This window comes from Notolepis coatsorum (assembly GCF_963971535.1).
Source record: "Notolepis coatsorum genome assembly, chromosome: 15".
NCBI classification, from domain to species: Eukaryota; Metazoa; Chordata; class Actinopteri; order Aulopiformes; family Paralepididae; genus Notolepis; species Notolepis coatsorum.
The window spans coordinates 19864372-19883279 of record NC_140179.1 but is presented as its reverse complement, the minus strand read 5'-3'; the positions used below and the strand labels follow the sequence as shown (position 1 = coordinate 19883279).

The 18908-nt window shown below is 42.1% G+C and overlaps 1 protein-coding gene across 1 annotated transcript in view; it reads right to left on the bottom strand.

Annotated features, from left to right (window-relative positions):
• The window catches only part of LOC311241773 (uncharacterized protein), a 32122-nt gene extending 15868 nt beyond the window's left edge, over positions 1-16254 (bottom strand). The window contains exon 1 of the mRNA XM_084330680.1: positions 16007-16254. Within this exon, the coding sequence (XP_084186806.1) occupies positions 16007-16199 (193 nt within the window). The 5' untranslated portion in view covers positions 16200-16254. The remainder of the gene's footprint in view (positions 1-16006) is intronic.
• Between the last annotated feature and the right edge of the window lie 2654 nt (positions 16255-18908).

Sequence of the window (18908 nt, the reverse complement as noted above, 5' to 3'; positions counted from 1 at the left end):
TACCAGAAAAGTCATGTGAAACATTGCAGACCACTGACTGGTCAGAAGAGAGACGCGTCACACTTTGTAGCCTCAGTCTGAACAAAAACAGAACGCCGGCGCCGCCATCTTTACTGCCTCGCTAAGGATGCATTTCGTCAGCCGATATACACGAGAGGTAACGTTAAACCCGGGTTTGCTTGGTAGAATACACAATGAGAGGTAACGTTAGCTTTGGCAGAATAGACGCAACGAGAGTCTGGTTAATGTTGTTATTGATTGATTGATTGATTGATTGAAACTGTGTTAAACTCTGGCTTGCTGCAAGCCCTCGGACATCTATGCCCACGGAGCTTTCAGTGTACACAAGCGAGCGGCCCCGCCTGCATTCCCACACGGAGACAAACGGAGTAGTACCTGGCTGCAGTGGAAAAGGAACGAAGTACCAGGTGCCTAAAGCGGGTCGAGTCGAGTAGGTACTATGCAGTGGAAAAGCGCCATTAGACTAGAGGCAGGCTATAAGAGTAGACTACTAAAAAAAAAAAAAATGCATTCAAACTTTTTTTTTTTTTTGTGCGCACTGTGCGGTAATTACCGCGGCGGTAGGAAATATTTCGCAAATTCGTGCGGTAAGGAAAATATCAATACCGCGGCAGCTCTAGCTACAACAACACTCAGGTAGGTGGGGTGGGGACTGGTGGTTACGGTAACATCAGTTTAACAAGCTAATAAATAATCACCCATTTTGTCTCTGCAGTTTAGATGAGAAGAAAGGGCTGCCGGTGGGGGACACATACACGATTTATTTTTGGCTAAATCATCTACCCGCCAGTTGGCTGGTAAGCCAAAAAGTTAGTTTTCTATAGAAGGTTAACCTTTCACTACCACACTATAGACGGTTAACCTTTCACTACCACACTGTACAGTTAACATTTCACTACCACACTACAGAAGGTTAACCATTCACTATCACATTACAGAAGGTTAATGCTTTAACTACCACACGACAGAAGTTTAACCTTTCACTACCATATTACAGAAGGTTAACCTTTTACTATCACATTACAGAAGGTTAATGCTTTAACTACCACACGACAGAAGTTTAACCTTTCACTACCATATTACAGAAGAAGGTTAACCTTTCACTACCACACTACAGAAGTTTAACCTTTCACTACCACACTACAGAAGGTTAACCTTTTACTACCACACTACAGAAGGTTAACCTTTCACTACCACACTACAGAAGGTTAACCTTTCACTACCACACTACAGAAGGTTAACCTTTCACTACCACACTACAGAACTTTAACCTTTCACTACCATATTACAGAAGGTTAACCTTTTACTACCACACTACAGACGGTTAACCTTTCACTACCACACTATAGACGGTTAACCTTTCACTACCACACTGTACAGTTAACATTTCACTACCACACTACAGAAGGTTAACCTTTCACTATCACATTACAGAAGGTTAATGCTTTCACTACCACACAGGGTTCGAAATTAACGGGGGCTCGGGGCAAAATGCCCTTGAAAATTGACAAAATGCCCCCGAATATCAGTTAAGGGGGGCAGAAAATGCCCCCGACAGTTTACTAATTATATATATAATTATATATATGATCTACAGTGCGAGCATTTCCCTTGTATTTGGCCCTAATAATATGTGTGTGTGCGCCACCCGGAAAAATCATTTACTCGAGACGAGTGACGATTACAAAACAGCTCCGCTGTTATAATAGTCCCACATTACACAAGGCGCATAAACGTCCAATCACAGTAGCGCCCGAAAACAAAGTCACGGTACCGGCTTAGGCAAGTTATACATTCAGAATCAGACAACGCAAAAAAATCAGCCAGCCATGAAGCCCATTCATTTTTATTTTGAGCAAAAGAGAGACGAGGAGAAAGAGAGGAATCCGGCTGACATGGCTTTTGAAGTGATATTCGCACGTGTTTTTGCGGGTCCAGTCCCCACGGTATGTTGACAGAATTCGCAAAACACCTTATCGACTGAAGCATAAAAGTCATTAGGATACTGCTCTGCTCTGAATTTAGGGCTTAGTGGGGAATTTCTTCCGACGTTAACGTTAACGACGCACCGAAGCAGCTAGACCATTTCTCCGTGTTGTGTGTAACACGCAGCGGTCCCCGCCTCCTCCCTCCTTGCAACAAACGTTCCACCCAAAAACGGAATTTTCAATGTTCTGTCATCTAATAATATATTCCATTACCTTTCCTATCTGTATCAAAGTCAAAATGTTGGTATCATAACAACACTACAACATACAAAAGCAGCTTGACAACCGATATCCTTTGCGTTTGATTGATTGAAAACTTTATTAACAGATTGCAGAATGGGTACAATACAGTACAGCTCAATACACACAAGTTAAGGGGATGCAGACCAGAGAAAGACTTTCGTCTTGTTTACATCAGGGTCCCCCATTTTCAATTCATAGTGTGCACACGCACAGTATAATAATGCATGAGATAAATAGTTAATAAACTCTGTGTTACTTGAACAATTTTCACTGTGCTCCTAAATTTCTTTGTGTGCTCCTAAATTTTTATTTAGATTTTATTTATTAACATTTTATTTAGGAGCACATGTGCTCCTTGGGAAAAAGGTTAGCGTAGAGCCCTATATATGGAGACATTAACATTACATTATCAAACATAGGGACGAAGACTGTAAAAAAAAGTGTCAACAATGTTTTATAATCCTTATGTTAATTTTCATCATAAAAATTCAGTGCCCCCGAAATACAAAAAAAAGCCCCCGAAAATCAATTAAGGGGGGCAAAAAAAGCCCTTGAAAAAAAATGTTAATTTCTAACCCTGCTACCACACTACATAAGGTTAACCTTTCACTACCACACTACAGAAGTTTAACCTTTCACTACCATATTACAGAAGGTTAACCTTTTACTACCACACTACAGACGGTTAACCCTTTCACTACCACACTGCAGAAGGTTAACCTTTCACTACCACACTACAGACTGTTAACCCTTTCACTACCACACTACAGACGGTTAACCTTTCACTACACTACAATAACCTTTCACTACAGAAGGAAACCTTTCACTACAAGTCAAGTCAAGAGTCACTTTATTGTCCCATCAGCTGGGAAATTTGTCTTGGGCTTACACCCACTACAGCCACAGACACATACATACAGAAACATGACACAACACAACTGACTCCAAACAGAGGAGATACACAATATAAAAGATACAGTAAAGTACCTGCACAGCAGGATGTCTGGCAACACCACATTAGAATAGTATACCAAAATATACTAGTATAATATAATATAATAGTATACCCAAAAAAAACAAATATCGGTTATCGAATATCGATAATATAACCAAATATCAGTTATTCGATAGTTGCCCTTTATCTGGCACTATTTAAAAGTTTAACTGAGATCGGAATAAAGTAGGGATGCCCCGATCACGTTTTTTGCCACCGATACCGATCACCGATCGTCGTGAGCCATATCGGCCGATACCGATCCGATACCGATAGTTTTTGATTAAAAAGAAATTAAAAATTATTTTATATAAAAAGTTTTTTTTTTTTTTTTTTTTTTATAAAATATATATATTATATAATTAGACTTGTACTTGTATTATCTGCGAGACATCGCCACCACGCAACAAGTCAAAATGCTCGCTATCTGCAAACAGCTCCACTGTCTGTGTGTATTCTAGTAGCCTCCAGCTCAAAAGGATTCTCCGGCGCTGCAGCGGGACCCTATTGGTAACGTTATGCTTTGGTCATTTCACATTCAGCAAGCCCTCAGCTCGAATACGCATTAAATCAATGTTATAAGACATTGATATCAAGAGCTATCTGTAGCTACTGCTAGCCGGCTAGATGACGTTAAGACAGAACTTTAGTTCAATGGGACATTTCGTTTTGAACAGTAAACTAACGTCAGCTAACGCAAGCTAACGCAAGCTACCGGAGGTATGAACATGGACTACTAGATTTTCTGGATCATTTGTTGATATCAGGAGCTATCGGTAGCTAGCCGGCTAAATACCGTTAGACAATGCCTACTAAACGTGAATAGTTGACTGGGTAATTTTGTTTAAACAGTAACGATAGCTAGGTAGCTAATGTTAGCGCAGGTCGAATGCACTACAGACTCGAGCAGAGGAGCCGCACCTCTTTGTTTACAAACAGTTTCCGCGATCGGCGAATATGACTCATTATCGGAATTCCCCGATCGCATATTTATACTGATTATCGGCCGATAACGATCGGTGGCCGATCGATCGGGGCATCCCTAGAATAAAGGAGTTTTTAAACCTAGTATTTAGTCTGAGCATGGGACTCTAAACCTCCTCCCAGAGGGCAGTAGCTCGTACTCGGCATGTAAAACATGGGAGGGGTCCGAGACTATTCTATTGGCTTGCCTTAAGACAATAGACTGCAGGGATGGGTGACCTTTCACCCCTATGATCGTCCATGCAGTCTGCATCAGACGGACCAGTTTGGACTTTAATTGTACAGACAGGTTACCAAACCAAGCTGTAATACCGTAATACCATAATACCGTACGAACACATATTCCGTCGCCTGGAGGCCGGGCGGGATACAAATCCGTGGCAAACCATGCTGCAAGGTGGGGGCCGGCGCAAATGCCCTAGCGTCTTCCAAGAGCGAAGCCCGCTGTTGGGTCACAGACCAGGGGTCTGTGGTGTCAGGCACAAACTCCCCAGAAACACGCAGCGGAACCTTGGCCATAGACCAGCTCCTCCTTGGGGGCGGTCCTGAGACCCAACATGACCCACGGGAGCCTGTCGACTAGAGTTGGTCCGATACCGATACCAGCCTAAAATGCTGGTATCGGTATCGGCGACTACACGTAAATTCTATGCTCCGATACCATATGCCGTAATTTATCAACAACACGTGCGGTATCCTCCTGCTGAGAGTGAGCATTATAAAACAAACGTGTTTTTAATCGACCGTGAATTAAAGTGTCAATGCTGTTTGTCATTTTAACAGCAGATACTTTCTTAAATGCCATCGTCCCGACAGAGCGGTGTTGACGGGGAGCTCTGATGTATTCGCTTGCTGGTGTTATTAGCATTAGCTGAAGAGCTACCTGAAAAGCTAGTTTTAGCTTAACGTTACCTTGGCTAAAGTTGGAGCTATTCATAATCCAGCAATAATGGCTGCAGACCTGCAAGCAAAGTGCAGCAAGTTGGCAAAGGAGTATTCCAAGGTAAATAACTTTTTCACCACTAACGTTACATTGTTTGTCTTTCCATCTAGCTCGTGTTAACTGGCTTAACCTAAGTGCCGTCACCTCTCGCACACATGCACGCAATTAATGACATAATGCGGACAGCCATACCGGTGACAATGTTTAGCTTTTAGTGCCAAATGATAAGAGTCTGAGGCGGAGTCTCAAAAGAGAATGTTGAATATTTATTTTGCATCGAAAATCACAACATACACATTACTACTAGCCAGAGCCTCTGCTACTAGCTAACGGAACCGGAGCAGACTGGGTAGCAAGTGCAACAACGTATAATGTCCGTGCGGTACCAATGTCCCAACAACCTTTCCGTGGGTGAACTCATTGAGCATAGTTGTCAATTAATGATACTAATACTAATCTATACAATCACCTGTTGTTGAATAAATACCATTACTTTCTAGTTATTACTAAAAAAAACTGTATAAAACAGTATCTGTAAAAAAATATATATATATATATAATTTATATAATATAATATAAATTTTTTTTTTTTTTAAATGTATGCATTGGTATCGGATCAGTATCTGTATTGGCCGATCGGATCGGGGAGGAAAAAATGGTAACGGAACATCTCTACTGTCGACCCAAATACCATCGCTAAGGGTAGCTCGGAGAGCTGCCTTCGTGGACCGGTGAAACTGCTCACGCAAACCAGTGTGAGTCTCATCTCAGACCAAAGCTCTGAGGTGAACTGAGGTCCCCGACTCCCCGGTCTGACGAAAGGTCGCGGCCGTCCCGGGGAAACGTCACACAGGAGTTAGCCCCGTTAAATGCAACATCCGGTGGACTCAGCCCCCCTTCCCTCACTATTGGATGCCTCTGAGCGTTCCCAGGGATAGCTTAGTTAGCGTTAACAGCTAACATTAGTTAAGGTTTTAGCGCTATGTGGGCATTCCAGAATGGCGAGGATGAAAAGCATGTTATACAATTGGACCCGTTGCTCGTGGAGTTTACATTACACATAGAAACAGCACGACTCGCGAGAGAAGTTGTCACACAGCTGTCAAACACAGGGCTGAAGACTCGAGCTAGATGTCATAGCTTCTAGAATTGAAGGTCCGCTCTGCTCTGTGTCTATTATGAAATGACAATTGCGAGCAAATGCAAGTGAAATTGTCGCACTGTAGAGCCCTGTAAAATGTATATTTTGATGCTGTTGAAACATAATACAATTATTCTGTTACAGCTGCTGATGAGAGAAACTGATAAATACACCACCTAGAGAGAGAGAGAGGAGAGGAGAGTGAGAGAGCGAGAGAGAGAGAGACTCCCTCACTGTCGGAGAAAGACTGTAGGCGCCGACGGTATACGTTTTGAATCATGAACTTTGGAAAATGCCTGTCAGAAATGTCAACTGGAATGCACTACGCTTGGGCGGTATAATTTTTTACATACCGTCATACCTTTCTGACATCACAGAAATGACGGTATAAATTATGATTTTTTTTATAAAAAGATTCAAATAAAAATTCTGGGAATAAATACTTGATATCGTAATCATAACCATAGTTGCAAGACGTTATAATGAAAAGGTCTCGTTATCTTGCATTGTTTCTACATAAGCACACGTTAATTTACATCCACAACATAACTGTGGTATCTTAAGATACAAGACGCTTATATTGAAACACTTTGACATTAGGGCCGTTCTTTCAACCTAAACGTGCTCTTTCTTCAACGGTTCAAACCTAAACGTGCACATGCAGACCTAGACTCGCGGGCACGCCGTCGATACAATCTAACCGTTTGATACGGCACGGCGCACTTCTCATTACGTCACCGCACAATCCTCTGTGAACCCGGAAATACTAGGGGTGGGAATCACCAGAGGCCTCACGATACGATACTATCAGGGGAGGAAACTAACTTTTTGGCTTACCAGCCAACTGGCGAGTATCTGATTTTTTTTTACCAGCCAAACAGATTTTTTACCAGACAAAAAAAATCGCTAATTGTGATAATTACTTCTTTGTATGTCAAGCCGCGTCAATGTTGTGTATGCATCTGGGTAGGCACACTGTGCCTTTAAGACAGCACGGTGGTCTTACGACAGTGCTGTGAAGTACCGTCAAGTGTTGTGGTAACGTCAGTTGGGTTGGTCTGCTGTTGTGCACAGTGCACTGGTTGAGCTAGCCCCTTTCGTGACTGCGATGTGCAAGCCAGGGGCTTTTGAGCATGAAATAAAATGTCTAACCTTACGTCTTAGTCCGGTGCTTTTTTGGAAACATTATAGTCATAACAGATACACCTAGCTGGCTGCTTTGAGCACACGGGGCTAACGTTAGCTAGCAAGCAGCTATAGCTAAAACGCTAACTAGAAGCTAACCACTGTATACAGTTCCAGTAGACTAACATTACACCTCTGTGATTTAAATGTGTCCTTAGTAACTTATACTCGAGGGTTGTACTAGGGTTGGATGCAGTTCCCCGTTGGTCAGTCTGTCTGTTTTCCATCTTCTGCTGTGTTTAACGTTATCTGTTTGCAAGTGCTCCTGATGGCTAGCCTAGTACCGCGGGACTTTTATTATTATATGTCCGCGGGTTGGCCAGTACTGCGCAAACGTTTATTAAACATTATATGTCCGCGGGTCTTGTGCAGTGCTCTCGTGGCACTGTCAACTAAAGCGAACACTCAGAAGACGCGCACCGTTTGCCAGTGCAGTGATTGCAGAATGTTTTATTTTTTTGTATACTCGCTAGCAGGGGAGGAAACTAACTTTTTGGCTTACCAGCCAACTGGCGGGTATCTGATTTTTTTTACCAGCCAAATGTAAAAAATACTAGCATTTGGCCAGTAAAGTGGCCTAATTTCCTCCCCTGGATACTATCACGATACTTGAGTCACGATACGATAGTATTGCGATACTAAATATATTGCGATATGCTGAGTATTGCAATATTAATATTGCGATATATTGCGATTCATTACCTTTTTTCAACTGCAAAGTAAAACTTTGTCAACATGTTTTATCTAATAAAGTCTGTTCAGTCTGTTCATCTCACTTCAATCATTTTTATTGCAGAACATGGTCAAGCAGACAGATGTAAACACTGTAATCTCTGTTGCATGTACCTGACAAACTGAACTGTTTGTACAGTCATATTCCAACATAACTGAATGCACATGTGTGCGGACTACTGTACTATTACAGGTATTGAAATGAACAATGCAACTTCCTTATTAAAAAAAAAAGAAATACAAAAAATTAAAAATCTTTTTTTAAATGTTTTAATAAATAATTAAATACCGATACTTGGCGTCCCTGTATCGATACAGTATCGGCACGCAAAGTATTTTCCCCCACCACTAGGAAATACTGTCATCTAAAATGGCTGCACGTAAACTCGAATTCCTTAGCGACCTGTGTTACCAACGTAAACAAACAAACTACACAGCGCGCACATACGAGACACACGGATATGAAACGAAATACGGAACAAATAACGTATAACGGAGGCTGAAATAAGACCAACGTGACTCACAAACTCACGACAGTACACATAAACGCACAAAATGTTATCTGCATTGATTAACTGATCATCAAAACCCAGCTGAAGCCGTTAAACCCCTGTACCGAATCACCGAAGCCAATACGCACACACAATCAGTCGAACTGGAACGGTTTACGGTCAAGCACAGCATACGGTCAAGCCCAGCATATTTCTGAAAGCTGAGGAGACGAGCGTAGTGTTTTTTATGCGAAAAAATGCAAGCCCCCAGCATTTTTAGAGACTAAAGTACAGAAAAAGGGTACTGTTGGGTACCGGTATCGAAAATTATTTAGGAGCACATATGACAGTTTGATGACCTAAACTAACGTTGGCTGCTAATGTCAACCAAGCCGGTCCCAAACATGTCACCCCACTTCTTAGGGACCTGCACTGGCTCCCCATTGCTGCACGAATCCGCTTCAAGGCCCTCGATCTGGCATACCGTGCGGTCAATGGTCTCTAACTACACACCCTCAAGACCCCGCTCTGCATCTTCTGGCCGTCTCAGACCTACTCCTATCCGAGCTCCGGGAGGGTCATCAAGGAGAAGCCTCCTATTCTCGGTCCTTGCCCCACAATGAACTACAGTACCCACCAGTTAGGACAGCCGAAACCCGTCCAATCTTTCGCCGTCGACTAAAGACGCGAACCATTATCTGATTTTTTTTTAATAAAAATATAACCCTAACTAACCTTACTGTCATGCACTTGTCCTAATATACTAACCTACACTGTAGCACTTAACGCTTTGATGAACATTGTTACATCAGCTGATAGAGTTGTGCCCTTCCTGATGACTTGTCGTACAGAACTTATAAGTCGCTTTGGATAAAAGCGTCAGCTAAATTACTAAATGTAATGTAAAAAATGTAATGTAAATGTATTGTAAATGAGGGCTATTTTATTTGTATTGATTTATTGTACTGTAAATGAGAGTACTGTAGATGAGAATTATTTTATTGCACTGCACTATTGCATTATTTTACTGTCTATTCAATTTTACTCTTTTATTACTGTCTATTTTTAAATTGCCATAGAATCATACTCATCATATTATTTTCACAGCTGGTATTGTTCAAAATAGCCAAATAATGTGAGTGATACTAAACCAATATTGTGCATGCACCCTCAGGATGAATAAAGTATTTCTATTCTATTCATGATTCAGGTGACAATAACCTCCTGACCTAGACAATGGGCGTAATTAATTACTGAAAGTTAATTGGAACATGGTCACTTTAAACATTACACCTGACCATATGATCTATTTATTATCTATTGATTATATTATACATTTACACAGTTATTCTACCTAATTTGAGCATTTCATTTTGTTTTTTTGCATTTTGTACATTTTAGTTTTGTACATTGTTTCAAGTTTCAAGTTTATTTATTACCGGTAGTTATAGAAATACAGAATACTTTTGCATGAAATGCTTCTTTCTGTTTTGCTCCTGAGTGTGCTAGATAAAATAACAAGATAGTGTAAAATAGAAAGTCAAGTACGTAAACAAGTGTAACCAAAACAAAAATTTTCAATATACATACATACATATATACAGTATATGTACAGTATATTGTATGTATATGTACAGTATATTGTATATTTTGTATAGTGTTTTGGTCTTTATTCTTTAACTTTTTTTCTGTATGAAGCACACTCTCAGGAGGCTCATACAGAACCAATAATTTCACTATAATGTACATGTACCTTATGTGACAAATAAAACAAAACTTAAATTTGAATATTTGTAGTGACATTAATTAAATCAATGAACATTTGTCACCAACATCAATCTGAATCCCTACCCACCTTCAAAACCGCTCTCAAAGAGCACCTACGGGAGGCTACAATTCGAAACTGGCCCCATGTAAATGTCCGAACCCACCCCCTCCTAATGTACAGTTCCCTCCCCCTCGTATTATTATGTATATATTTTCTGTTAGGATCTCTGTTTAACAGTACTGTATATTTGCATATCTTGTATGTCACAAATGTAACAGTACTGTATACCTGTAATGTCATAAATGTCATGATATATATCTGTATATATGATTGATTCTCCTAGATCTATCTGCAGCCTTCGACACAGTCAACCACCAGATCCTCCTCGCGGCCCTCGCAGGAATGGGAGTGGCTGGCTCTGCGCTGACATGGTTGTCATCATACCTCAATGACCGCTCCTACCAAGTGTCATGGAGAGGGACCCTGTCGGCCACCCGCCCCCTGCGGACGGGTGTCCCCCAGGGCTCGGTTTTAGGACCCCTTCTCTTCTCCCTCTACACTAAATCACTGGGTAACATTATCACGTCTCATGGCTTCTCCTACCACTGTTATGCCGACGATACTCAACTCTTCCTCTCCTTCCCTCCCTCAGATATCCACGTCTCTGAGCGGATCTCGGCCTGTCTGTCCGACATCTCCGCCTGGATGACGACCAACCACCTCAAACTGAACCTAAGCAAAACAGAATTGCTCCACCTGCCGGCCAAATCCTCCCCCCTGACCGACCTTTCCATCACAGTCGAGAATGCAGCTGTGACCGCGTCCCCGACCGCCAAGAACCTTGGTGTTGTCCTCGACGACCAGTTGAACTTCTCTGCTCACATCGCAGCGACAACCAGAACCTGCCGATTCCTCCTGAGCAACGTCAGAAGGATCCGCCCCTTCCTGACAAAAGAAGCCACCCAACTCCTCGTCCAATCAACAGTCATCTCCCGCCTCGACTACTGCAACGCACTGCTCGCTGGCCTCCCGGCCACTGCCACTAAGCCTCTTCAACTCATTCAGAACGCAGCGGCCCGCCTGATCTCAAACCTACCGAAGTCGGCCCATGTCACCCCACTTCTTAGGGACCTGCACTGGCTCCCCATTGCTGCACGAATCCGCTTCAAGGCCCTCGACCTAGCATACCGTGCGGCAAAGGGAACTGCTCCCGCCTACCTCCGGTCAATGGTCTCTAACTACACACCCTCAAGACCCCTACGCTCTGCATCTTCTGGCCGCCTCAGACCTACTCCTATCCAAGCTCCGGGAGGGTCATCAAAGAGAAGTCGCCTATTCTCAGTCCTTGCCCCACAATGGTGGAATGAACTACCCACCCCAGTTAGGACAGCCGAAACACGTCCAATCTTTCGCCGTCGACTAAAGACGCACTTCTTCAACCATTATCTGAATTAAAAAAAAAAAAAAAAAAAAAAAAAAAAAAAAAAAAACCTAACCCTAACTAACCATACTGTCATGCACTTGTCCTAATAAACTAACCTACACTGTAGCACTCAACACTTGGATGAACATTGTTACTCAGCTGATAGAGTTGTGCCCTTCCTGATGGCTTGTCGTACAGAACTTGTAAGTCGCTTTGGATAAAAGCGTCAGCTAAATGACTAAATGTAAATGTAAATGTAAATGTATATCTGTATGTCGTGTATGTCATATATGTTATTATTATTAATTGAACATGGGGGACCCTGATGTAAACAAGACGAAAGTCTTTCTCTGGTCTGCATCCCCTTAACAATTGTGTGTATTGAGTTGTACTGATGTATTGTACCCATTCTGCAATCTGATAATAAAATGTTCAATCAATGGATACGTGTTGCCAGCTTAGCTTGAGAAGTCTCTCATAACTCCATACACTACACTTTTATTCCTGCAGCTGCAGGAACCCAGAGTGAAAGTAAGCTACAGCTCTTCAGCTCCGGTCTCAGATGAAAAGGACAAACATTACCAAAATGAAAGAAATTTAATTGTATCATTGTAAGTAGCAATTGTTATTATTGTCTGTAATTTAACCTTTTCTCTGGTTGCATGTTATGTATGTAACCCTACCTGTTGATTCGTGGGGTGGGTTTGGGGGTGGGTTTGGGGGTGGGATGGGTGGGGTAGATTATACAAAAAAAAGGGAAAAAAGGGTGAATGAATAATTCTGACTTTGTAATTGTACAAACTTGCTTCACCAATAAAAACTTTTGCTTTAAAAAAAAGAAATATTCCTGCAAGTTTGAAGCCCCCTTTTCACAGCATACTGTTCGTAACGGACTTAGGTGTGAGTGAGTGAACATTTTATTAACAGATTGCAGAATTGGTACAGTACAGTTCGGCTCAATACACACAATTGTTAAGGGGATGCAGACCAGAGAAAGACTTTTGTCTTGTTTACATCAGGGTCCCCCCGTGTGAATGGACTTCCATTATGAATTGAAAATGGGGGACCCTGATGTAAACAAGACGAAAGTCTTTCTCTGGTCTGCATCCCCTTAACAATTGTGTGTATTGAGCCGAACTGTATTGTACCCATTCTGCAATCTGTTAAATAAAGTTTTCATTCAATCAATCAATCAATGAACGCGCCCTGAAAAGTAAAACATGTCCCGAACTGTCCCTTTAATTAACAGAGCTGTATGCTGCCTAACCCATACAGGGTGCGAAATTAACGGGGGCTCGGGGCAAAATGCCCATGAAAATGGACAAAATGCCCCCGAAAATCATTTAAGGGGGGCACAAAATGCCCCCGACAGTTTACTGGTGCGGGAGCTTGGTGCTGGATTAGCGAGAGTCGTGCAGCTGCAGAGCCGCAGAGCTCACAGTTGTGCCCGCACAGTGCAGTACTCCAATTTAGCCATTGGCAATTCAGCCATTGGGTGGGTGGCGCTGCGGAGCGGTCCCCAGACCGGACCTGATAGCGCCGCTGGCTCTGCGGCTCTGCAGTTGCATACTATTGGGATGAGTTTATCGCTTCAGGGATGTACACTGCGATGAGATGATTAGCCTACAACCAGGGCATAATGTTGCAGTTGTAATTTCATTAGACAGACCAGCGCGGACCTTTAATAACATGCAATTTAATTGACACGAGCAATGGGCTAACGTTAGCTGCTATCCACGGTATACATTAGGACTATGCTAAGCTAACCCTGGACACCGGTCAAAGCGGACTCCACAACACTAGTTCCATTCGTGAGGAAAGGGGGTGGGTTATATTGACAACGCTTGACAACAGAAGTTTAAACATAACTTCATATTTATTGGTTATTCGTTTCTGTATATCATCCACTTTCCATCTCCGTGTGTTAAACTCTTCTTGTTTACATTAGAGTGTGACGTCATCACCTACGGCAGCTTAGACGATCAAAACGCGAACCTAGAACAAAACCCGAGGGGGGGGGGGCTGGCTCTCTCGTTCGTTCTCGCCCCCTCGCTCTCTCTCTACATTCAATGATTTAAAGTAGCCAAACGTTACAGACAGTATAAATACTAACTGGATAGTTGATGATATAAACATTTAATTTCATTATCTGAAATATAACGGAATTCGTTAGCTCATAAAAATGTGATTATAACAGACTGCTGTTAATGTCGGGCCGACTGCCCACAGACACCTATTTGATTTCAAGTCAGAAGCAGCACGGAGTCTCGAGGGACTTATTTTATTTGGAATATATTAATGACTGTATATACGCAAAAGTAGCCTAGTTTTAAGTTAAAATATTATAAATCTACATGCCTTGAGGATGTCATTCTTTATATAGCCTGCCTATCAATTGTTTTTAAGCTCAATAAACTGACATAAAGCAGATTCCCCAGGTCCTCAAATAATTTTTTTTTAAAGCGGAGTACGATGGAGTCGTGGGGATTAGACTGGGTAGGGGTTGAGGAGGATGCTACCGGTCAACATATCATTTATTGCAAAGCTTGTCGTGAGACTCCGGCTGCAAACACGGCTAGTGTTCGAGGAGCTTGTGTGGATCTTTTTGTCCACAGGACGAAGACTGTAAAAACATTTGGATGTAAGGATGTTTAATAACAATTTATCATAAAAATTCAGTGCCCCCGAAATAAATAAAAAAAGCACCCGAAAATCAATTAAGGGGGGGGCAAAAAAAGCCCTTGAATTTTCTAACCCTGAATAGATATTTATATATTATTATATTACATGGCCTAACCTGCTCCGTTACTTGACGGTTAAGAGTTATAATAAACTGTAAACTCTATTTAAAACATCACAGACCTGCTCTCTGTAAGGTGATCTATTTAAAACATCACAGACCTGCTCTCTGTAAGGTGATCTATTTAAAACATCACAGACCTGCTCTCTGTAAGGTGATCTATTTAAAACATCACAGACCTGCTCTCTGTAAGGTAATCTATTTAAAACATCACAGACCTGCTCTCTGTAAGGTGATCTATTTAAAACATCACAGACCTGCTCTCTGTAAGGTAATCTATTTAAAACATCACAGACCTGCTCTCTGTAAGGTGATCTATTTAAAACATCACAGACCTGCTCTCTGTAAGGTGATCTGTAAACCACAGACCTGCTCTCTGTAAGGTGATGTTTAAACCACAGACCTGCTTCCTCTCTGTAAGGTGATCTTTAAACCACAGACCTGCTCTCTGTAAGGTGTTTTAAACCACAGACCTGCTCTCTGTAAGGTGATGTTTTAAACCACAGACCTGCTCTCTGTAAGGTGATCTTTAAACCACAGACCTGCTCTCTGTAAGGTAATCTATTTAAAACATCACAGACCTGCTCTCTGTAAGGTGATATTTAAATTTTAAACCACAGACCTGCTCTCTGTAAGGTGATGTTTTAAACCACAGACCTGCTCTCTGTAAGGTGATGTTTTAAACCACAGACCTGCTCTCTGTAAGGTGATGTTTTAAACCACAGACCTGCTCTCTGTAAGGTGATGTTTTAAACCACAGACCTGCTCTCTGTAAGGTGATGTTTTAAACCACAGACCTGCTCTCTGTAAGGTGATCTATTTAAAACATCACAGACCTGCTCTCTGTAAGGTTATTATTTAAAACATCACAGACCTGCTCTCTGTAAGGTGATCTATTTAAAACACCACAGACCTGATCTCTGTAAGGTGATGTTTAAACCACAGACCTGATCTCGGTAAGGTGATGTTTAAACCACAGACCTGCTCTCTGTAAGGTGATGTTTAAACCACAGACCTGATCTCTGTAAGGTGATGTTTAAACCACATGCGTGCTCTCTGTAAGGTGATGTTTAAACCACAGACCTGCTCTCTGTAAGGTGATGTTTTAAACCACAGACCTGCTCTCTGTAAGGTGATGTTTTAAACCACAGACCTGCTCTCTGTAAGGTGATGTTTTAAACCACATACCTGCTCTCTGTAAGGTGATGTTTTAAACCACAGACCTGCTCTCTGTAAGGTGATGTTTTAAACCACAGACCTGCTCTCTGTAAGGTGATGTTTTAAACCACAGACCTGCTCTCTGTAAGGTGATGTTTGGTTTCAGCAGGAGGTCCAGTATTCTGCTCTGACGCTCGATCTCAGACTGGGACTGGGACTCTCTCTCCTCGTAATAAGTTATCACGTTCTCCACGATCCCCAGGATGTCCTGGACGGCTGCGGTCAGCCGCTCCGCGACCAGCGCCTTCATTTGATGCATTTTGAACATTAATTTGTAAAAGAAATGATAAATGAAAGGCCTAGTTGTTGTTAAAACATGGAGCTTCTTCCAGCAGCGAGCTGGCTGGCTAACAACAGAGCTAGCTACCGGAAGTAGTTCAACGTACGGTGTTTGGACGTAGCTACAAAACGACGCTCTGCCACCCGCTTGTCAAGTTGTGTATTACACAACTAGAACATGTAGTGTGGGCGTTTGATTGATTGATTGATTGATTGATTGATTGATTGATTGATTGATTGATTGATTGATTGATTGATTGAAAACTTTATTAACAGATTGCAGAATGGGTACAGTACAGTACAGCTCACTGTACATTGGAGGTGGTTGGGTGGGGGGGGGGGTTGGGTAGGAGGGGTGGGTGGGGGACACTGTACAAGCAAAACTGTACATTGGAATATTGATAAAACCATACTTGGTAATTTACTGTACATTGGAGGGGGTTGGGTTAGGACATTTACAGGGGCCATTTTCGAATTGCAGTCTCCCGTAGGTGTTCTTTGAGAGTGGTTTTGAAAGTGGGTAGTGATTCACATTCCTTTACAGCTTTGGGTTGGGCATTCCACATTGATGTGGCATAATTACTAAACGTGTTTAGTCCCTTGTTTGAGCCGAATCTGGGTTTAACATGATTTGTGGAGCTCCCTCTGGTGTTGTGATCATGGTATTCACTGACCTTTGGGAAGTATTTTTACATGTACATGGGTACCTTGGTCGTGTAGTATATCTTGTAGACCAGGCCCATTGCAAGTTGCTGTACTCTGTCGTCTACTCTAAGCCATCCTAGGTTGTCAAAGTGGGCAGGGGTGAGGTGGGTTCTAGGAGTAAGGTCAAGCAGTAGTCTGACCAGTTTGTTTTGAGATGTTTGTAATTTTGTTTTTAGCGCCTTTGAGGTGCTTTGGTACCATGAGGTGCAAGCATAGTCGTAGTACCCTTGAATGAGTGCTCCTGCCAGAGTCTTCAGGGTATTCTTGTTTACCAGAGAGGAGATCCGGTACAAGAATCTAGTTCGTTGGTTGACTTTTTTTATTACATTAGATGCCATTTTGTCACAGAAAAGATTAGCCTCTAGGATGGAACCCAGGTAGGTAATTTCATCTTTCCTTGTGACAATATTGTCACCCACTGTAACTGAGAAGCCGTCGGTCTTGCTGAGTTTGTTATTTGTCACATGTATTACACACAGAATACCAGCTGCTAGCCTCACATAGACTCTTCAGATCCCCTAAGTGGAAACTGAAAAGATTCCAAAACTAATTTGTACCACATTCAATAAGCCTACTTCACAAGCAGGATAGCAATGTGGTCACAACCTACAGGACAGTGCAACATGAAAGGGATGTGCTACATGAAATAACCTTGGACTTATGGGACTGGGCACATCTGTGTCCTGTCTCTCTGTAGAACATAAAGACCTATAGGTTACATGTAAGTGTGTGTATGTGTGTGTTTGTGTGTGTGTGTGTGTGTGTGTGTGTGTGTGTGTGTGTGTGTGTGTGTGTGTGTGTGTGTGTGTGTGTGTGTGTGTGCGTGCGTGCGTGCGTGCGTGCGTGCGTGTGTGTGTGTGTGTGTGTGTTTGTGCATGTGTGATAGAGAGAGAGAGGGGGGGGGGGGGGTTGAAGAGAGTGAAGGCTATGGCTTGTGAGTGTGTACATGTCGAGGTGTGTGTGTGTGTGTGTGTGTGTGTGTGTGTGTGTGTGTGTGTGTGTGTGTGTGTGTGTGTGTGTGTGTGTGTGCGTGTGTGTGCGTGCGTGCGTGCGTGCGTGCGTGCGTGCGTGCGTGCGTGCGTGCGTGCGTGCATGCGTGCGTGCGTGTGTGTGTGTGTGTGTGTGTGTGTGTGTGTGTGTATGTGTGTGTAAGAGAGAGAAAGATGAGCGAGAGAGAGAGAGAGAGAGAGAGAGAGAGAGAGAGAGAGAGAGAGAGAGAGAGAGAGAGAGAGAGAGAGACAGAGAGACAGAGAGACAGAGAGTATGTAGTATGTATTAATAATCATCTTTATTTATATAGCACCTTTCATACATAAAATGCAGCTCAAAGTGCTTAACAGAGCAAAATTTGACAATAAAGCAAAAAGAATGTAAAGAAAAGAAAAGCAGGAGTTTAAAATCACAAAAACTATTTTAAATAGCAAAACATGATTAACATGACAATATGGATTTAAAAATCAGCTAAAAGCAAGAGTAACCTTTTTAGGTTACTTGTCAGATGACTGGCTTCTGGAAACATGCCCATGCTGTCAGTTGAGCTGAGTGTAGACCACAAGTACTTGCACCACCGGTCCTTCTCCAGCTGGTGGCGCCAGATAGGTAGAGTCCAACCATAGATGCACTTTCAGAAGAGGTTATAGGTAAATCCTCCATTATCAGCTCAGAAAATATATATTTTTTTATAAAATAATGTGAACTTTAGATTAATTAAAAACAAGTAATTTGGATGAAATCTATTTAGAAATAGTTTAGTCTTTATTCAGGACAGGAACGTCTGTATTCAAACTGATTGACAAGATGACAAATAAGAAGAATGTATGAAACATTTTAAATAAATAAAATCCGTTTTGGATACTGAACTGTAGATGAAAAACAGATCTGTTTTACTCCTGTGTTTACAAACAACGTCAACAACCCGGGTGTAAACAAACCGTTTACAGACAGAAAATACAATGAAATACAATGAAAAACTCATATTACAAATCCAAATCCG